This window comes from Hyperoodon ampullatus (assembly GCF_949752795.1).
Source record: "Hyperoodon ampullatus genome assembly, chromosome: 7".
Lineage (NCBI taxonomy): Eukaryota > Metazoa > Chordata > Mammalia > Artiodactyla > Ziphiidae > Hyperoodon > Hyperoodon ampullatus.
Window position 1 is genome coordinate 39,423,037 of NC_136920.1, and position 22,620 is coordinate 39,445,656.

A 22,620-nucleotide genomic window follows, 5' to 3' on the forward strand; every position below is an offset into this window, starting at 1 on the left:
GGACCTAATACAGAGTGTGAGCTCTGTAAAACTTTCTTAAATGGAGTCAAAACTAAAGAGCCCAAAGTAGTAGACTCCACGAACGAATGGGCTTTGGTCAGAACCATCAGGGAAGACTATCAGCTCTCCTCCTATGTACCACCTTCCTGATACTGCTCTGGGCTTTCTCCTCCTAGTTTCTTCTTGCAATAAAAATCAGAATCCTCTGCATGATTGACAAGTTGACCCCATCTCCCACCTGACCTCCAGCCCCACCTCACAAGACCTTCCTCTATCCTCACACGCTGCTCTAGCACTTTTCATTCCTCCAAGGCCCCAATGGCCCTTCCAGCCTGGTCTCTGATGGGAGACTCCACCCCACCCCCTCATACGTATACACATGTGTTCCACTTGCTTCTCCTGGTTCACCCTGGCTTTTCACTGTAACCTATGCAGGGAAACCTCCCCTGAGCCCCCAGCCCTGGGCATGTCCAAGTTCCTGATATGTCCCCTTTTTAGCACTTATCACCATCATCATCCAATGCTGACCATGGAATTCTTGTTTCAGATCCGCCTCCCATGCAAAAGTGTGAACTCCATGAAGGTGCAGACCTCAGCTGTCTTGTGTCTTCACCACTGAATCTCAGGTACCAAGAGCAGTATTTCTCAAGTTTTAATGTGCCTATGAATGAATGAATGACCTGGGGGATCTTGTTAAGCTGCGGATTCTGATCCAGTAGGTCTGGGGTGGGGACCGAGAACCTGCTTTTCTTCCAAGTGATGCTGATGCTACGGGTCCTCTGAATCACTTTGAGTAGCCAAGTCTTATGGCACAGCTTGTTCCCGTGTCCTCACTGCCTTTAATCCATCCCCTTCTTTCCATCCTTACAGCTATTGCCTTAATGGAATCCTTTTGCATCTCTTATCCAGATGATCTTTTCTCCCAGCTGTTCTTCCTGCCTCAGTTTCCTAGAGGTCCAACCCCTGGGTCTTACACCTTCAAAGTGTCTTTCTAATATGTAAACCTGTCATGTTGTTCCTCTTCTTTCAAAACTTTAGAGATTCCCTGTCACCTTGTAGGAAAAAAGTCTAAGCTCCTCAGTATGGCATTCAAGGCTCTACCCTGCCTACTTTTCTGATCCTACCTCTTTTGTTCTCCAATCTCATATCCCACACTCCTGACCTATCAAAGCCTTTGCAGTTCCACGGACTCACTAGGCTGTTTCATTCCTCCCTACCTTTGCTCAGCTGCTGACTCTCCCAGAAATACCCTCCCCCAGCTCCATCTGCCTGTCAGAAGTCCACACTCATATTCTGAATTACCTCCCCTTGGTGGGAAGCATTTCCAAGGATTCCCCTCTCCAAGGAGAACTGGCAGCTCCCTCATTTTCTTACCAAGTCCAAGCTCATACTGCTCACCACATGACAGGTCAATAAATTGAGAGACAATTTGTTGAGGCAAGGAGTAGGGACTGTATTTGGAAAGCCAGCAGGCCTAGAAGATGGTGGACTAGTGTCCCAAAGAACCATCTTCCCTGAGTTAAATTCAGGCTTTCTTAATACTAAAAGAAGAGGGGGTAAAGTCCTGGTTCCAGGATGTGTTAATTTCTTCTTTCCTGTAGCCATTTACAGGTGGGCCTGGTCAGGAGGTTTCCTATGGGCTAAACAAAGGTATTTTAGCTTAATGCTCATTATATGGGAGGCAGGGTTCTCAGAGATGAGCCATTATGTATACCTTAAGCTATAGGCAACATCCCTTTAGTGATTAACTTGTAGCAAAAGCAATAGAATACGAAGGTTAAAGTAATTTGTTCTTCCCTATTACAACTTGGGTTTCACTGTAGCTGTCTATGCTGGACTATCTTATTTACAGCGCAGCCTCCTCCTTCTGGGCAGTGAGTCCTCTGAGCACAAAACTGTCTCATCCATCTGTGTTACCCTTACACCTGGCACATGGGACACTTAAGGCATGTTTAACACATATGAATGGATGTTATCATGCTTTGCTCCAGGTGCCATATTTTAAAGGTGATGCTTTGACACAGTGGAGTCCTTCTAAGGAAGGAACACCAGTACTGGTCCAGAATTCCCGTGACATGAGAAACAGTTCAAAGAACAGTCTAAACATAAACCCTGAAGAAAAGATGTGCCTGCACGTTGTAGGTGCTCAATATTTATTGAATGGATGAACAAATGAGTCATAATAGCTCTCTTCATATGGAGCTGTCAGGCGGAAGAGAGCACACACGCATCCTGAGTTACCTGTAGCTCCCAAAGCTCCTACATTATATCTAAGGCAGAGATTTCAGTCCATTAAAATAATGAATTTCCAGGCTTCCCTGGTGGCTCAGTGGTTGAGAATCCGCCTGCCGATGCAGGGAACACGGGTTCGTGCCCCGGACTGGGAAGATCTCACATGCCGCGGAGTGACTAGACCCGTGAGCCATGGCCTCTGAGCCTGCGCGTCCGGAGCCTGTGCTCCGCAAAGAGAGAGGCCACAGCAGTGAGAGGCCCGTGTACCGCAAAAAAAAAAAAAAAAAAAATGTCCTAACAAGACCAAGATGTACCAAACTGCACTTCCTCTAGGAGCCATCTAAATGATTTCTTTCTCTTACAAGGATAAAAACAAAGTAACACAACACATTCTCTGGACCAGTTAGAGTTATTTTTGTGGCAAATGACAGAAAAAAGTTAAGTTGTGGGTGATTTATTGCCTCTAATGATGTATGTCATCAGGATCCTCTCTCTCCCACCCTCTTTCCCTTTATCTCCCCACTCCCCACTTTCTCCTCTGTTGGCTTCAGTGTAGAGACTCCACACACAGCTCCAGCTCACTTCTCCCCAAAGCAAAGAAAGGACACGCTCCTCTGACAGGACCAGCTGGAACTGTGGCTGAACAAAGCCCAGTGGCCCCAGGAAAACGGTTCTCTGGTACACAGAGGATCACCTACCAGTGTAGGACCCAGTGTACCTGGGGGAGGAGAATAAGATGGGACTGAGGGTGAAGGAGGGGGCAATTTCCTAGACAAACACTGGCTAAGAGTTACCCGAAGGAAAAATAAGAGCTGGAGGACAAAAACAGCACTTAGCCACCGCGGCCTGAACACTTGTCCCTATTCCAGAACTTATAACTGCATTCAGTATTACATTTGCCCATAATATAAATTCAGCTGACAAACACTGGTTATTAAAAATTCCTGAGCAATTCAACCCACATTTTACTAACCTAAAAAGATTTCACTATTCCTATGACACAGACTAGAAGACTTTTTCTGCGTTGACTCTCTTTATTCATTTCTTCAAAAACAATGTTGTTACTGTATTGAGGATACAATGGGGAGGAAAACTGTCCTCATGAAGCCTATAATCTCGCAGAGAAGGCAGCCAAGTAACATGACAATCACAAAGCAGGTGACAAGTACTTTAAGAAAATAACTCGTCTCCATATTGTTGTATTGAGATAGAAAACGATAAAGCGAAAGTTTCATCACACTCCCTTATGACCAAACGTCGTTTTCTTTGTTAACACGACTAGCTGCCTCTCTGAGTTAGGATGTCAACTGGCAGAAATGTTATTTTGGCTGAAGTAATCTCAATGTTTCCCTGGCATAGCAGCAGAAGAAAAGGGATCTTCTTGCTTGGAGCGCTCAGTTTCAAAGCTGGAAGAACTCATGGATGTAACATCGCAGATATTGGAAATCTTCACCTTCAGAGCACAAAAAGCAACAGATCACTTCACGTGAAATCAGCAGCTCCTATCAGTGGCTGGGTCTATCAAGAATAAAAAAAGGAGGAAGTGAGGAGATTAGCAATGTCTTGATTCCCACACCATTTAATCCCTTGTGCCACCCATACTTCCCACTTAGTCATCAGTTTCACTTATTTTTCTCAGGTTGATGTTTTGAACTTCTATCATGATCCCACAAAGTATATGACCTCTCAGATGTCACCTTGGCTGTGGACATCCTTTTCTCTGTCCATAGTGACATGGCATACTACTCGTCTTTCAGAATCTGCAGTAGGTGAAAAGGTTTGGGTGATACCCTTTTCTCAGGCAGAGAATAACAACACTTTCTTTTACTTGCTGCTCCAGCCTTGATCATGTATTTCAGGTTATTTAGGTTTTGAGTGATGGCAGTGGTTGCTGAATTACAAAGCTCATCAGAATTCTGATCTCTGCTTCTCACCTTGTTTTTAAAAATTTTCCTGTCGCTTATTAAAATCTTAGTTGCTGTTGTTAAGTAGCAACTGTGTTAACACTGAGTTAAAGAGACATCTAAAATAACTGCTCTGGATTATTTTGCTATCCCTTCTGCAGGAGGCACAGATGTGGTGCACTCAGGTGATCGAAGAGGCAATGGGTTCCATTGTAATTGCTGTGGGCCCAGCTGGGCTGACATTTTAATTTCTGTCTCTTTTGTGGCTTCCATTATCCTGGGGGCCAAGGTAAGAACGTGTCTGGAATCACAATTTGTGGAAGGTTAGTGAAATTCTGGAACAGGGCCAGGACCATTCAGTGCTTGGGATGGATTTCTTGGAGTCTCTCCAAATGTATGGGTTGTCCATTAGTGCCACGTGGCCAGACCTGAGTTTTGAATAGAGAGTTAAGACAAAATTATGCTTACAGCAGCCTGGTTGTACAATGGAAAAAAACAGAACAGAGGTGAGTGGTCTGGAGAGGGTTGCTTCAGTGCTTTAGAAAGCTAGTTCCACAGAGAAATGCTCCCTGGGTGTATAAAGGGTTTAGGGTGCTTAGAAAGCCGTTCTTAAATAAATATAAAAGATGAATTACAGGGAAAATAATGGCTAAGACTGAAAAGGCTCTGGTTTGGGGAAAATGTTCTGTCTCCCAAAAAGAAGGTAGTTCTATGTAATGAATAAAAGCATGGCATTCTGGTTCAGCCTGGGTGGGTGTCCCAGCTTCACCAGTTATCAGCTGTAAGACTTTGAGAAAGTTAACTTCTCAGAAAAGCAGCAGTCTTGTGAAGTTACGGTTAAATGAGGTAAGACATATAAGTGTTTAGCATAATGCCTGACACATAGAAAGTGTTATTTCAAGCCTTATAAGGAGACAATCTAAAATGTTATAATCCAGTGGCTTATAAGGTTTTGGGGTCTCAAACTACCTCGGAAATTTGATGAAAACTATGGATCCTTGTTCGTCAGGGGAAAAAATGCACATATATAAAATTTTTATGCACGGTTTTAGGGAATTCAAATATACAAGGAAGTACAACCATACACTTCAGGTTAAGATTTTTTGTTCTAGGGCTACACTCATTCCCAAAAGAGAGAATAAAGACATCAGTTTTATTTATTTTTTATATTTTTTGATGATTTATAATTATAGTCTCAACTTTTTAGAATTGGAGGGAATTTTATCTAGTCTAAAGCCCCCTCGACCCCTGCTTTTTAGGAATAATAATATTAAGGTCCTAGGAAAACTTGTTGTTTCAGATAAACAGGGAACTCTATCAATTTCACATTTCTATAATTAAAAAGCTTAATTTTCTCTTTATCAGCTACCCTTCATGTTCAAGATGCTCCTTAAAATTTAGTATATTTCTACTCCAGTTTTAGTCCTGTTCTCTGAAATACATTTACAGCCCTCAGAAGCTCACGTTCATTCAAAGCCCATGGTATTTACAACGATCTTTTTTTTCCCTTGTGTATATTAATTAGCATATTAAAATCGACTCTGCCATACCTGTTTGATATTGTGCTATTTGGTGGAGAAGAGCCTTGCTGAAATGCGGTACTAGAGTAACAATTCCATCGGGCGGGAATTCAAATTAACAAAGACTTATTGGGCACCTACAATGGGACAGGCTCCATTCTGTGCACCTGGGATACATGATGAAAAGAACTCAGACAGAGATGTGTGCCCTCAGGGAGCTTACAGTCTACCACGAACATGGTCTTTGCTTTTGGAAGGATTTGGCTGGGGTTGAGATTCTGTTCATGGGCAGGACCAGAGCTAATCTGAAAGGTTATTATCTACATGAATGTCACCCACGCCTCCATCACTGTTCCTCAAGGATACTTGCCTTCATTTGTTTCAACAATAGCTGACTCAGTACGGGCAGCACAAAACACAGAATGGCCAAAGTGTGCCTGGGCAAAATCCCACTATACCTTCCCCCTGGCCAGAGCATGAACCACATCAAGCAGCAAATAGGCCATGCTTAGGTAAGTCATCTCTAGGCTTTCCACTGCAAAAATAGTTTAAGCTCTTCTCCCTTGCTTCCTGGATACTTTGGGTGACTTTTGAGGGGAATGTGAACAAGAGAGCAAAGGTACCGGGGTTGGCAGTTTGCTCTAGTGAGAAGGGAGCAGAAAGTAGGGCTGATGATATGGGAAAGAGTCAGATGAAATAAAAGGGATGGGAGATTGGAACATGAAAAGTTGGAAGTAGGTCAGATAAGTGACACGCCAAAGGCAAGAGACATTAAAAGGCTCTGAAAAATCATGTGATCTTGTTGAATCTGCTTCTGGAGAAGCAGAGGTGACACAAAGTTGGTGTAGCTAACATGTCACTGGGATCCATGGGCTCTGAGGAATTCACCTAATCTCACTCTGAAATAGGGTAGAATGATGTCAATGAAGCCCCAAAGATAAAGAGCAAATAGAACCAAGCTGAGGGGGGCGCGGAGCTGGCAGGTGGAGCTAGAGCCGCTCTTCACCCCCAGGTCATTGTCCTGTCTTGGGGCTCAGATGGCTGGTCTTCACTCTGAAGATACTTTGGGCAGCTCCAGGGCTACAGAAATTAGGCCACAAACACACCCAAGCATCTGCCTTCCCTTTGATTTTTCCACCTAGAAAAATCTTACTGCTGCTTGTTACCCTCCACATCCAGAACCTTATCCTTGTCTGGCTAAATCTACTCCTTAGTTCCTTGAAAAAGGGGAGAAAATCTTCTTGATGTTCTCAGGAGGATCCAACTCAGACTTTGCTTCCGGCCCTTTGTACCTGAGATATCACTGCACAAGCAACTAAGAACTATAGTGAAAAAGCAAAAATTATGTTCATGACATCTGAGGAAGGCGAAATCAACCTAAATGAGTTACATCATTTGTTCAAGAGAACAAAATCATTGTCTTATGAGGTGGTAATGCGGTGATTTCTTTCTCGTACACTCAGAATCTGCAAGCCGCAATATTTTTGTCAGATGAATCGCTTATCTCTTCCCCCAGTGAATGCTATGATAGACAACAGTATAAATATCCTGTAGCCTGGGCCCTTGGTTTTGTAAACAGCCATGAAATAAATAAGGCATTTTGCCTGATGACCAAGGCAGACTCATAAATAGGTTTCTATAAACAGAGGGCAATTGTAAAAGGCAAAGAGGAAAGAATCCATGGTTTGGTCCATGCTTTATATATCCTGCCCATTACACCTCCCAGAAGACCCTCTCAGCCCAGACCTATATTTAAAAAAAAAAAAAGACAGACCTATTTATAGTATGGTTAGGTTCTTCTAGAGTCATACAGAATACATGAGGTATATTATCTTTTGTGATTTTGTCCATCTCCCTAAAGGTAGTTACCTCCTGTAGAATAAAACTGAGAATCATCAGCTATTGGCTAGTAGGCAAAGTTCTTGATGGCAAGAGCCAAGGCACTCTATCTTAGGACTCCAACTCTTAAATGGGGATAATACGTCCTGTTCATTAACTGGCAAACTGCAGTTCTTCAGTTAAAAGCTTAAGGAATGGGATTTCCCTGGTGGTGCAGTGGTTAAGAATCCTCCTGCCAGTGCAGGTGACACGGGTTCAATCCCTGGACCAGGAAGATCCCACATGCCACGGAGCAGCTAAACCTGTGCACCACAACTACTGAGCCCATGCGCTGCAACTACTGAAGCCTGTGCACCTAGAGCCTGTGCTCCACAAGAGAAGCCACTGCAATGAGGAAGAAGCCCACACACCGGAACGAAGAATAGCTCCTGCTCGACACAACAGGAGAAAGCCCGTGTGCAGCAATGAAGACCCAATGCAGCCAAAAATAAAGAAATAATTAAAAAAAAAAACTTAAGGAATGATTATGACTCACTATCTCTAGCTTAGCAAAAAAGATTTTGTTGGGAATTCCCTGGCAGTCCAGTGGTTAGGACTCCACTGTGCTTCCAAAAGCAGGGGGCTCCAGTTCAATCCCTGGTCGAGGAACTATGAGGAACTAAGATCCTGGAAGCTGTGAGGCATGGCCAAAAAAAAAAAAGAATTTGTTGAGAGCAGGACACATAAAGGCATATATCCATGTGTGTGGACGCATACACTCACCTAATGCGCGTGAGAGCCCAAGTCCCAGAGAAGATGGTCCTTCTTCATCTTCATCTAGAGAGAGGTTAGAATGGGGGTTACATTGTGCTCATTTAATTTCTCCAGACACTTAGGTTCTTCATTTTCTCACAGGCTCTCTGACACAGAATTCTCTATCTTGTAATGTGATTGAACAGACTAACTAAAAGAAGACCAAAATGTACTTTGCGAACACAAGTGCAATAAAGATGCTTTGATGATCAACCTTGCATGTTATCAAGTACTTGAGGCCCTTTTAAATCAAAACAAACAGTGGTAAATGGCATCAGGGAACCCAAAACATTAAAATTCAAGTAAATTTCAATTGCTACTAAACAAATATATTATTGTTGTATGAAAAAATGTTTAAATAATAATAGCTAACATTTATTGAGTGCTCATAATAGGAGGGACACTGTTCTATGCACTTTACATAAATTTTTTCATTTAATCCTCAAAAAACCCTACAAAGGGGCTTCCCTGGTGGCGCAGTGGTTGAGAGTCCGCCTGCCGATGCAGGGGACACAGGTTCGTGCCCCGGTCCAGGAAGATCCCACATGTCACAGAGCGGCTGGGCCCGTGAGCCATGGCCGCTGAGCCTGCGTGTCCGGAGCCTGTGCTCCGCAACGGGAGAGGCCACAGCAGTGAGAGGCCTGCGTACCACACACACACACAAAAAAAACAGGGCTTCCCTGGTGGCGCAGTGGTGGAGAGTCCGCCTGCCGATGCAGGGGACACGGGTTTGTGCCCCAGTCCGGGAAGATCCCACATGCCGCGGAGCGGCTGGGCCCGTGAGCCATGGCCGCTGAGCCTGCGCGTCTGGAGCCTGTGCTCCGCAACGGGAGAGGCCACAGCAGTGAGAGGCCCACGTACCGCAAAACAAAACAAAACAAAAACTACAACGTAAGTACTAAAAAATGAAATTTGAAGAGTTTTTGAACAGCGACTTGATTATACAATACCGAGATAGAAAAAATTTCACCCGTACAAAGTTCTTAGGTAATACATTTCAGGTCACAGCTTAAGTTCCACTTGTGTAATATATTTCCATTTGTTTCCATTCCTCAGCATTCCAATTCCCCATAGACATGTGACTTTCTAGGTGTTCATGTCTTCTTGAAGAAAGAGAAAATGCAAAGTGACAAGCCTTGAGTATACAGAAATAACTGTAGAGTTAGTGTATCAACAGCAAGTCCAACACGACCACAACCCTTCTAGTATGGCCCAGGGAGAAGCACCACTTCCTTTAATTTCCCATCCACAAAGTTTCCAAAGGTGTGGCAAAAACAATCCTTGCTGGTCAGGTGAAGTACCTCCTTTATTTTCCAAGGTCTTAGCAAATCCTAAGAACTATTTTACCTACAAGATAGAGAATGGGTTCCAGGGTGGCTGAGCTCAGAATAAGCCCAATATAAATGAGAGAGAGAGAGATAAGGAGAAGGGGAAAGGGAAGAAGAAGAAGAAGGAGGAGGAGGAGGAGGAGGAAGGGGGAAGGGAGGGTGGAAGAGGGAGAAAGAGGGAAAGAGGTGAGGGGAGAGGGAAGGAAGGGAGGAAGGAGGGGAGAGAGAGAAAGAGAGAGACTTAGAAAGGGAAGAAAAAGCAGCGGCTCCTGCAGAGACAAGGCACGTGAGGCACAGGAATGGAAACCAAGAATATTCCAGATCTATTCTGGTTAGCTGAGTTGAGCTCCTCCAAGGCTAGTGATTGGCCCTAAGGAAACAGATCACTTGTTGAGGCATGTTCCTCACCTGGCAAGTTGAGTCAAAGTAAAGCATTTATACCTGTTCATATTTATATGCCTGGTCCCCTTTGTATTTCATAAAGACCACCACAGTGATCTTTAACCTGCAAACTGACACAAAGCTGCCCTCATTCACTTTATCTTTTTCTTGACTAACTACTTAGTTCTTGGAAAAATTCAAGGACATTTAACTTTGATTTCTGTTTTTACTTTTTAAAAAAATCTTCTTGGTTCAAAAACTCTAGAAAATCATTAAACTGGGCCAGCAGGCATGAGGTCTGAATGAAGGATAAAGAGTGGAAAGAGAGAAAGCCTTTTGTCTCTCAAAGTTTTCTTCACAGGCAGTTGCTCACGTAGACACATTAGAATCACTTTGACATTAAACTTGGAGAGAAGCAGTTCGGCTAATAGATTACTGATCTCCATTCTCCAACTGGGAACACAAAACGTTCTAAAAAGTTTGAGAGCAGACTTTCTTGATGAAACGTATGCTTAATGAAACGTAAAAATTTTCTATGTGCAAAAATCAAAATGCGGTTTTCTGGCTCAGCGCATTCCAGTTCTTTCTTTTGAATGTCTGACTTTTCACATCCATTTACTAATGAGAACTAAGAGTAATACTTCATATTTGTAAGTGCTTGACAGGTAAGGGAAGGAAGATGGTTTTAGTCTCTTTTGATTGAAAGAAACAGGCACACTCAAGTTACTTCACAAAATTAGTGGTGGAAGGAGATTCAGATAGGGGTAGGGGCGGTTATAGGGATACATAGCAGGGACCAGAACTGGAAACACCCAGGATCAAAGGCACCTCTAAATACCAGTGTCTTAGTGTCTTAGCCTTCTTTCTGTGCATTTTCTCTATGCTTCTTTCCCAACCAGCTTCCTCAACCTTTACTCTCTATCTGTTCTGCCCCTTCATAGTTTTAGCGTCCATATGGTTCATGGCATCCTCTCACAATCCGACTTAGCTGCCAGCTGGCCTGGTGCCTTAGTTTCCAATTGCTGAATTTCCCAGAAAGGCAACTGATCGGCCCAGATCATCATTTTAAGCTAGTCCATCCAGATGGCTGGCCAGGTCACAGAATGTCTGCCTTCCAGCAAGCATCTACCGCTTGGTCCACTCATCTGAGACAAGGGGCAAACACACAGTATAGAGCACCACTGTGTAGAATGAGGCCACAAGCAGAAAGATTTCCTTAGAGGAGAATCTGGATGGGACAGGTTGAGATAAATATCTCTAGTTCGCTGGCAGATTATGTGGAAACCAGTTCATTCATCTTCTTTCTTAGAGGAGCTAATCTCAACCAATATCGCAATGGACCCGGACCATCCTTGATACAGCATGTAAGAGGAGAAATGGCAACTTCTTTCCTCTCCCCTCTCCCTAAACTTTATCTCCATTACATCCATCACTTTACCTTCATGACTAACCAAGTGCCTAGGAATCATCAGACTTATATATCAAAACATTTGGCATTTCAACTTAGAGTGTCAACAAAAGTATTTTTCACATCCCAGGATCATTTAGTTTTATTTTAGAGTAACATGCCAGTGGGCAATAAAATATTAGAATAGGGAATAATGCGTATTTCTTTTCCTACTCCCATAGCATAGAGCTCAGTAGGAATCCAACTACTGGAGGTGCCCACACTATATTTGGTGGATGTTGGGAGATCTAAGTCAGTGGACCTCACAGTTTGGTAACCTATCACAGAGAATTAGTTCAAAGAATATTTACAATATTCTGAATGTACAATGCCAAGGCAGGATTGAGTAATACTATAAACACCGGCATCAAGCAAATCCGGGTTCAAATCTCAAATGTCTTGGAATAACTGTGACTTTGACCAAACTTTTAATCCCTATAAATCATTTGAAAAATGGAGATAATAATAACCATTTCATAGGCATCTTATAAATATTAGGTAAGATAATGTATATAGGATATTGCAAAATGACTGGTACATAGTAAGCATTCAGTAAGTGATAGTGGTTGCTTCTATCACTATATCTATTATGATTATAGTATCATTACCATGGATGTTGTGGGGATTAGAGAAAATAGGTTAGAGATATGAGGATTACCTTCAAATACTTCAGAGTCTTAAGAGAGATAAAATGGATGTACCTCTTAGAAATGGTGCCTACATTTAACTTGCACATGCACGGATGGAACTCATCACAGTGATGGCCTGAGTGAGAAATGTCAAGTGTGAAATAATGATGTTAAATGATATTCTTTAATCTGGAAAAATAAGTTAAACAGGGATAGTGCCTCTTAGAAAAAGAAAGGAGGATTGCTTCCAGCATAAAAGTTTGTCTACTGTACTGTAAGAAGTCAGGATTCATAGGAGTTTTATAACTGGAACAGGAACTATATTAAAGGAGAATTGAAACAACTAGATGAGAGTTGCAGATGGAAAGGACCTACTGGATGGAATATGGGGGAGTTACTGTCAGAAACAGTGGACACCCCGCCACTTGGGTTTCCATTTTACTTCCTCAGGGAGGCCTGGACCAGGTTAGATTCCCCTGCTCTATGTTCCCTTCCTGTGTTTTCCCTACTATAATACTCATTACATATTGGCATTACTTGTTTGAAGTCCATCTTCTCTGCTAGATTATCTGTTCTGTAAGACCCTGACTCTCATGTTTATCACTTTATCTCCATGGCTAGCCAAGAGCCTGGCACATGGTAAGTACTCCACAGACATATGTTGAGGAAATTAATGTGTGACTGCAGGAATGAATTGAGTAATGAACATGGAATTAAAAGGTGATTTCATTATATACTCTTCTGTATTGTTCTCTAGTATTTATAAGGGTTAATCCTATCCTCCTGTTGACATTGTAAATTGCATGGAGACACAGCAAGAATTCTGCATCATGTGTCTCCATCATTACCACTAAGGCATCCAGTTACAGGCATAAATGCTCAAAGGAGCTTTCTGAGTTCTTTGCTAATAATTCTCTTACCCTCTATTCTCCATTTTCTATTTATCTTCTACACCAATGCAGAGATTATACCCCAGTCTCACTATTAGATTATAAACTTATCTTTTGTTATTTTTTGTCGCCAGAACTTACTACTTGCTGAGGGTCCAATAAATAAATGAGCAAATTAAAGACTATCTGTACAGCATGTATTTCACAGCATACTCTTCCAAAGTTGCAGCCTTCCAGAATCTTACAAGATGCTATTGTGATTCCAAGCTTGCAGCTCATGTGGGAATGCCAACATTTTATCTTTGAAATTGCTGTGTTTGTTACATTTATATAATTGTTGAAAGTTGCTTCTTGCTAACAAGGCAAATTTTACCTTTGCATGAAAATCATTTTACAGTTTTAAGACAACTTGGGAACTTTATTTGGTAAAAATATGTGTACTTGCTTTCCAGTTAACAAACTCTAATACATCCAACCATTTCATCCAACAAGCTTTTTCAAGCACCTCCTCTTAGGTTCCAAGCACTTGAAATACTCAGATGAATAAGACTCATCCCTGAAGATGCTCCAAGTCTGTATGTAATTGTCACTTTCAGAAGGTCTGAAAGTTGAAGTATAGACTGTTTCCTTCCAAGAGTCCCTTCAATCCCACCTCAGTTCTACATGTTGATTTCCTGCAAATCCTTCACAATAGAATACTGTGTCATCTAAGATACCTGAGTCTAAAAATTATAACTCTTCTGTGCTCTTATTAATTGGATCGTACTCCCAAACTCCTTCACTCTCATGTGGATTTTTGTGTTATTCACCCACTTTCCTTTCTAACGCCCAGACAGCCAGCATATTTTACAATGATCTTTCCTTAAAATATATAAAATTATTTCTCTATGTACATCTGAAAGAAGGGCATTGAGAACTGGGGAGAGTGAATTTAGATTATCAAGGAGATGAACAGACTCACAGAAGAAATAAGGGAACAAAGGAAAACCAAGGCAACTTTGGGGATTTTTGAGACTAGAGCTGCTTTTACTTTCTCCCTGCTTACTTGCAGAAATTCTCCTACTTCTCCTATCCTACTAATCCTGCTTGCACTAGATTCTCATGGAAATCCTAAGACAAAAGAAAGTCACAGAATTTTAGAGCTTGGAAAGGTCTTTGCAATTCTCAGACACGGATTAACCACAAATTTAATAAAATTTAAACTTTAGTGTCCATCACTACAACTGGCCCCTTCCAAGGCCCTTGGAGAGGCCAGAGCAATGTGTTCACGTGGTCATATTCTTAATTAAATTTCAAAAGCAAGCTATTTTAACCATTATTGGTAAAGACCACGGTCTCTTTTCACTCAAGTTACCTCTTTCAAACTCTCCTTCATGCTGGAAGAATTGGGAAGCCATGTGTATTTTTGTTATTCTGGCTAAGGGAAAGTTAAGATGCAGACACCTTTAGCCTGGGTTTGGTGGGTTATATAGAGAGAGCAAGATCAAAGTCATTTCAGTGTGTGGTTGTTGTTTTGAGTTGTCCCAACGTACGAATGGGTTCTAGGAATATTTCTATCACCCACCGGGCCAATTCACATGCATCAGATCACAAAGATATAGGTTGGAGGACATTTCATGATGCATAACTATCCTAGGGCACTAGACTAGAGAAAAAAATTGAATTACTTTTCTATTTTCTCCATAGAAGATAACATTTCAAAAATCATTGTCACATGAAGAGGAAATCAAACTATACAGCCCAAAATATGTAGGGAAAAAAGTAATACAGGGTTGTGTCAGGTAGTTAATTAATAGAGATTTGTTATTTATTTGGATTTTATGATGTTTATAGTATTTTCAACTTTTTAAAGTTTATTGATTCTATTGATGATTTTAAATAAGTATTTGCTTTCATAAATAATTTTGCATCCATAGTTTTATATTCTTTTATTAAGGAAGGTCCCCACGTTATATAAGCTTCAATTTTCCTACAATCTGGATTTGGCCCTGACCCTACTTAATCACCCTTCCACATTTAATAGATAAGAAAACTGAGACCCAAAATCACATCGTTTGCAGCACTACTGAAATAAACCCTGGATCCTCTGACTTTCTGTCCATTGCTATTTCTACTACCCTACATTATCTTTTGAGAAGTACCTTGAAAATCAAAGATCTTCACAGAAAAAAAAAAAAAAAAGAAACAAAAAAGATCTCCTGACCACAGTATATAATAATAGTAAATATTTACATAGCATTTCTTATATGCTAGGCATTGTTTTACAGTGCTTTACATATAGCTCATTTAACCCTCAAAAAAACTCTATGACTAAGCTAATATTAATATCCTCTTTTCAGATGACAAAAATCGAGACATAGAAAAGTTAAGTAACTAGACCAAGGTCACACAGTATGTAGAGAACATAACATCCTTTGTATTGTGGCAGCTAGCAGCAAACATTTTCTGAGGGCTTGCAATGTTCTAGTCACTTTGCTGAACACTACAGTGCATTAATCTCATTCAATCTTCACAATCACTCTTTGAGGAGGTAGCATTATAACTCAGTCTTACAGATAAGGAAACTGAAGCCTAAAGACAGTAAGTAACTTGCCCAAGGTCATATATCTAGTAAGGGGCAAAGTCAGTGCTCAAATCCATATCTGACTCCAGAGCCCAGGCTCTTAGTCTCCGTGTGATAATGCCCATCAAAGAAAACACTTTCATGGTCCTTCTACTATTGCCACATTCCCCTTGGCCCCTTTCTCCTAAAGCTACAATTAGAATGGGGATGCGGGCAGACTTAGAATAAGGAGTGGGGTGAAGAGTGTAAAGGACATAATAGTCCCTTCTTAGACAACTGTCCTTCCCATTGTGTACACCCCCCCACACACACACACACACGTGTCAGGGTACCTAGCTATCCATCATGATATTCCTTTTTTTTAATATATTTTTTTGTTGAAGTATAGTTGATTTACATATCATGATAATCTTTACATCTGACCCCTTTCCTCAACGTTTGCTATAGCCAAGAGATGACAAGTTTCTTTTCAATTCATATTCTATAATAAAGTTAAGAGGGACAGTCAGCAGATCAGTAATTTAGGTATTTAGGTGCTGGAGAAAGTTTATAGAGGTGGCGAATCCTTACAAAGATCAAGAAGATAATGTAAATAAAGTGGCAAAATAGAACCCAAAAGAGTGACAGAGATGTTGGTAAACTAGAAAGTACATGTCCGAACCCAAATAGCAGGTACTTGGTTCCAGCAGATGGTTGCCATGTGGCAGTATGAGTCCAGTGTGATCAGATCTGACAAATTTTCAAGAGACGCCAGAAATCTAGATTTGGGGAGGGGGGCAAAGTCTCCTAAATTATAAATATTTAAAGTAATTCAATGTTTAAAAAGCACTGTGCTGGCTAACATCTTGCAGGCCAAACAAACAACAACAAACCCACATCTGAGGGCCTCGCTCGCCTTTGCAGTCTGCTTTACATGGGGTTAAATGCAGGAAACTCTGAAATAGGAAGTTAGAAGAGAAAGCCCACAAAATGTTGGATGTTGGTGGAATATTTGTTCTTTGAAAAATGAGCTTTAGTAAGAATAATTTTCTCGGTGGAGGTGAGCGATAGAGGGGGTGGGATGGGAATGGGCACTAAAGCAGTGGCCTTTTTGGATCAGATCCTCTTAATTTCTCCTTTGGAGTAGTACTGGTCTTGGGCCCCGGGAATCTAATTAACAGCTCAAAGGGAGCAATCAATTTATAATTGTGTGAAGTACAAATTCCTTTGTGCACAAAACAAATTACAGTATTTGCAAATTTGTAAATAATGCAGTACTTTCCCTGAAATCCAAAGGCTCTGGGTTCCCCCAGGGAAAAGAAAAAGAAGTCTGAGGAGGCAAAAGTTAGAAAATGACCTATTGTCTCAAGAAATGGGATTTAAAAAATATCTTTAGTAATTGATTTTTTTCAATCGAATCCTTATTTAGGAACTATAAAGGGGCCCGTTCTTAGGTCAGTAGAATGAGAATATCTAGAGAAGTAAACAGTTTCAAGTCCAAAGGTCACAGCACGTTACTAACAGGGTATCTTCTTTCAAAAGCACCGAGCATAAAAATGTGCCTCAGCCCTCCCTCCCTACACCCTTGGTTTGTGGTAAGAAGTTCCATTTTATAAAAGAGATAGCAAGTCCCAGTTATGATCATTATGTACAATGTCAGAGAAGGAATTGGTGACAGATAAGGACACGAATCCAATCTCTGCTTTGCAACAATAGTTGTTTTGAGCCATTCAATTCACAAATATGTATTGGGATCCTTTTATAAGTTCCTGTAGCTGTTATTAGAGATTCAAAAGTGATGTTCTAGAAGAACTTATGGTGTACTGAGGAAAGTCAGAGTGAAAACTCCTTATTTTCTCCAAGATTTTTTAAGCATTTCTCTTAAAGTTGGTTGAGCTAGGAGTTGGGAGTGAATAAGTGAATGTAGTCCATCCCTGCCCTTAAGGGGTTCACCAGTCTAATGAGAACATAGAATTTGAACCAATCATTTCAGTATTGAGCTTGATGCTAAGGAAGAGGTATAGGAAAGCACTTTGGATGCTTTGGCAAGTGCTTATTTCTACCGGGAGATCTTTCAAAGAGAAAGAGATGGAGGGCATTCGAAGTAGAGGTAAGTGGACTATTGACTGGCCTTCCGTAGGAGGACAACAGATCAGATTTGTGCTTTCAAATGATTCTCTCCCCTGTGCTCTTGTTCACTGTGAGTTGGTTGCAAATTGGTTAAACCTTTCCACAAAATATTTTAGCAAATTGCATCAAAAGCCTTAAAACATATTCATATCCTTTAGGTTAGAAATTCCATATCTAGGAATAAAAGATGCTGCCAGAAACTTATACATGAGGAAGCTTATCAGAGCATTATTTATAATCATGAGAAACTGGAAACAACCTACATGTTCCATAGTGGAGTAATGGTTAAATAGTTTACGGTACATCCAAGCCATGTGATTTTATGCACAACTAGGAAAAAAAAGTCACATTAAAAAAAAATAGTTCAAAACAAGCAAAAACTATTTTTAAATGATGTAAAATGTTTAATGAAGTGTCATTCTCATTTTGTAATTAAAAAATTAAGAAGTAGTGCTCCACATTGGTTGTTAATTTTCACCCAGATCTTACTTTCCTAAAGTTCTTTCTTGTTTTAGATCAACCAGACAACAAAAGGGGCGGAGTTTTTCCTTGCTCTGTACAAAGTTCAAAGAATGGGCTTTTGTTTCCTTCCCTCTTAACTAACAATGCGATCCAGGATTTGCAAGTCACTTATTCTCTAAGTTACAGTCTCCTTCTGGTATCCAGGCTAGCTGGGAAAGAAAGGGAGGTCAGGTGAGGAATGGAAGAGAAAGGAAGGGTCCAGAAGTTGAACATTACCGTGAGAGGGGAGAAGAAGGCTGATGGGACTGAGGGTGTGAGAACCAGAAGAAAGGGTGGTCATTGTGTATTGAGAATGAGTTACTGGACTGGAGATTTCAGGGGTGGGACACAGACACATATATCGTGGTTCAATAGAAGAAATGTTACAGTGCAGTACATGGTTGACTGCCAAATAAATGACAGTATAGACAATGTTATAACAGTTTGGAGGATTTGGTGGAGAGGGCCATCATTTGGTCACATACATGTACATGACCATGGATCAATGAAGAGATTCCTCTAAAACCTCCTTTTAGCAATCTTTGTTAGAGGGTATAACTGTATAGGGCTGGCCTCTCTTGGCCTCCCTCTTGAGAGATTTAGTTATGGAAGAACTTAAAGGACTTCACTGTGAAAGAATTTAGTTATTAAATAGAAGGAAAGGATATAAAAAGTATATGATAGAAAATAATTTGAAGTTAAAATACTGTTTGAGAAAACTCAGTCTCTGCACAAAAATTCACTTCATCCTTCAATTTCTCCTTTCCTTTAAAATGTATTCACATAAAATCTGCTTTACAAGCCAGGAATATAACTCAAGATATTTACCACTAAATGGGGACACCTATGTGTTTCAGTTCTTAGGACAACTGAGACTTCCTTTCTCCCTGGATTTCTTGGTTCTCTGCGTTGAAGTATACATAGTAATTTCTCCCTTTGCTGAATCTTCTTGTTCTACAGTTTCTTCTAACTGCATGTTATACACCTTTCCCATGCCATTGCTATTCTAGGCTCTATAAATCTGCACAGCACCAAGAGAACTTTAGCTATCCCTAGTTAAATGGATCAACACATTTACCCAACCACATAACTTAGACCCTTTGGGGGGTTTCCAGTCTATTTTAATCTATTTAAACCTGACACTGGCAGATTTCCATTTCCTTTGTTCCTTGTGTAGACTTGGTTTATGCCTGTTGGTCTCTAAAAGGGACAGAGAGGAGGCAGCTGTTGAAAAATGAGGAGATTGGCAGTTTTAACCACACAATTTGGTCTAATAGCTTTGATATACTAAACTTGCTAGCTCCTCCAAGTGTACCTTTCTGATTTTGCATCACAACACTACACTGAATCCCTAAGGAAACCAGGGTAGTTTTTTAAAAAGAAAGGGAAGAAAATAAAGAAATGCAAACCAGTGAAACCGTTCTTTTAAACCATCTCCACAGATTCATTCTGCCAACTGCAGGCCTTCACAAATCCTCGTACACCAGAGACCTTTAAAAAAAGAGAAGCAGAGAATACCGATCGTGTTCTCAACAGCAAAAACAGGTGATGTCATAACGCACAGTCCTATGTGGTCCCGGCCAAGGCAGGGTGGGGAGCTGGGGCGCCAGTGCGCACGGAGCTGCGCGCCAGTGGGCAGAGCAAGTTATCTCCGGGGTCCGGAGGACACCGGTGAGGACCGGGCACCAATCAGGTTCTCGCTCGGAGCCTGCCTTTGTTCTCACTGGGGAGCAGGTTTCGGGGCGTCTCGCGTCGGGAACCAGCATTCGACTAGCATGCGCGCTGCTAGCCCCTCGGGAGACCTGGCTCCCCCACTCGCCTGTCCCCCACACCCTGCCAGCCTGAGCTTTCCCCAATTGCATCTGCCTTCTCTCCCCAGAGCGTGAACGCCAAAATCCTAAATCCATTTTTAGCTTCGGAAGAGGCAGGTCCAGCCCAACAGTTTTAAATGGCAATTTGTTCTCTGAACCTTCGCTCCCAGGCAGAGCTCCATGCTCTGCGTTTATCTAACCAGCTGCCTCAGAAGGACTTTTGGGTGGAAGACAACCCTGTCTCTTTGGCCTTTCCGTGTTGGACAAATAAAGGAATTTTCGTTGCTGAGAGACTGCGAGAAGGGGCTTTAGCTTTAGATGGAGGAGGAAACCACTCACCCACAGGTTTTGTGTCTTTTCTTCCCTCTACCTTGATTAATGGTGCAAATATACTTAAACATCTATCCCCTACCCGCTGCCGAAGCCTCAGGTAACTGGTCTTTTGCAAAACAGGGCTCACGATAAATGATGCATAAAGTTCTTTGAGATCCTTGGATGCAAAGTGCTACGTGATTGCAGTCTTCTTTACAGCTAAGCTAAGATTTTGGTTAAGAGAAAGCCTAACCACTGCCCTGACGGTAAGAACGTTTCAGCTCCCCCCACCCCCACCCTCTTTCTCAAGAAATCAGGAAATATTTAGCTCAGTCTTAGACCCACTAGCGAGCTCTAGCTCCCAGTTATTTATCTCATTCCCTCACCATTTCTGCAGAGATCTAGACCAGGGGCTGTGCCTTGTCTTAGGGGAGGGGCTGGGCTTCACGGGGTTATTTGCATATGACACACCCCCTTCCTCCTACTGGTGGAGCAGCACACTGTATTCCCTCCCACCCCACTACCTAACTAACCCGCCATCTCCCTTCAGTTCGGAGCCTCGGAGACAAACTTAACTTGCCCAGAGATTCAAGGCGTCTTCGGCCTCTCTGATTGGCCGGTGCAGCTCCCAGCCGGGCTCTAGTTGCTCATTGGCTGTGGGCTAGCGCCCGGGGGGCGTGGCTGGAGCGGTCCGATTGGCGGGAGGGGGCGGTGCCCGAGCGTGGAGGTGGTGAAGGTGGTGGGGAGGCGGGGGCGGGGCCGCACTGAGGCGCTGCTGCTGCTGCTGCGGCGGCGGCGGCGGCGGCGGCGGCGGCGGCGGCGGCGGCGGCGGCGGCGGCGGCAGCGGCAGCGGTGGCGGCTGCTCGTCCTAGCCTGGCGGGGGCGGGGGTCTGGAGGATGGGGGCGGGTGGAACAACGGGCCGGTGAGGAGCAGCCGCCACCGTCTCCGCCGTCGCTTCGACAGCCGCCGCGGTGATCGCTTCGGGCAGCCGTTCGCTTTCGGGGCGTCGCCTCCCATCCCGACATCCCGCCCGGAGGACGCTGAGGCTGAAGCGCGGCCGGCGGCTGGGGGACGGTCCGGCCCCTCAGCTGCGCGGGCGGCCGCAGTGACAGCCCGGCCCCAGCCCGCCGCCCGCCCTCGCCCTCGCCCTCGCCCTCGGTGCCCGCAGCCACGATGAACCGGGGCAGCAGCAGCCCGTCGTCCGCCGCCAACTACCTGCTCTGTACCAACTGCCGGAAAGTACTGCGGAAGGTACGGGCTCGGCCTGGGGTCCGGCCCGAAAAGGGCGCTTCCTGCCGGCCGCGGCTCGGGCTGCTCGGCCCCGGGGCGCACTCTTGGAGCAAGGCTCGAAGGGATCCCGGGGCACCTTCCCTACGCCGAGACCCATAAAGGGGGCATGGGTTGAGAGTGGAGTGTTTAGCCTGCTGCTGCTTTTGATCTCTGCCGGGACAGACGCTAGTCCCCAGGGGTTGGGGATTTGGGGGCGCGGGGGTGGCGGGGGGGCCTGTGGTCTGTTCCTCCGTTCACCTCCTTACCTTGCCACCCCCGGCCTGCTCCCAGGGCGGAGGGAGGGACGGACCTGTTCGATCCTCCTCCCAGTGCTCTTGATGGAGGTCGGTGTGAAATCAGAACTGCCTGGTCTGGCCCAGAGGAACCTGGCTCCCTCTCTGCTGTGCCTAACTCTTGCGGGTGTTGTTTTTGTTTATTCGGTTGCTTCTGCCTTCCTTGCACGCTTTCCCCGAACACTCCCTTTTTACATTCTTTGGATGGTCGTCTTGTGGCTGCCGTTCGATCCTGAAAGGAACTGGTAAAGCAGCTTGAACTTTATGCCCATGGGAAATGCTATTCGACGTTACAGTTTCTCAAGCTGGGGTTGGGGGAGGTGGAGACTGAGGTGGACGTGAGTTATCCCTTTTTAGCACTTACTCATCCCCAGCCCCCCCGGTGTTGCTCCAGAAAAATCAGACGCACAATCAGCTTATTGCTTCCCAGAGTGACAGAAAGTTTACTCCAGTATTGTTTAGCTTACTTGGCTTAGTCGCTCCGTTAAAGGGGGGTGGGGTGAGGGGGCTGTGAAAAGATGTCGTTTTAGACCGAGAAAAGCTTTTAATCAGACTTTAACAGCCGCCACTGGGTAATATTATAATCAGTTTATTCTTCTCGAGACTCTATTTTTACATTTCATTAAGTGGAAACAGTAGTTGAGGTGCTTCTGTTTGTCCAGTACAAATGAATTAAAATTGCTGAGCTGTGCAAATGCGTCGGGACTGAAAGACTAAGATGAATACGGCACCGTTTTTAGTCAATTTCTCTAAATACAGTTCAATTGGGATTGTTCTTTATATATTAAAAAAAAAAAGA

General features: G+C 43.1%; 1 protein-coding gene and 1 long non-coding RNA gene across 6 annotated transcripts in view; one reads left to right on the forward strand and one right to left on the reverse strand.

The window, feature by feature from the left end:
• Nucleotides 1-3,257: 3,257 nt before the first annotated feature.
• On the reverse strand, nt 3,258-20,375 carry LOC307056712. The gene is made up of 4 exons (XR_013811028.1): nt 20,286-20,375; nt 19,545-19,626; nt 8,258-8,311; nt 3,258-3,750 (listed from the first exon to the last, which is right to left on the reverse strand). It is a non-coding gene; the product is annotated as an uncharacterized lncRNA (long non-coding RNA).
• Nucleotides 20,376-21,241: 866 nt separating this feature from the next.
• SESN3 (sestrin 3) overlaps nt 21,242-22,620 on the forward strand; it is a 77,442-nt gene continuing 76,063 nt past the window's right edge. For all 5 annotated transcript variants that reach the window (XR_013810974.1, XM_079707406.1, XM_079707405.1 and 2 more), the window contains exon 1: nt 21,242-21,510. Coding sequence is in view for 4 of the 5 variants with exons in the window: in XM_079707406.1 (XP_079563532.1) it covers nt 21,433-21,510 (78 nt within the window). In the remaining variant the exon portion in view is untranslated. The remainder of the gene's footprint in view (nt 21,511-22,620) is intronic.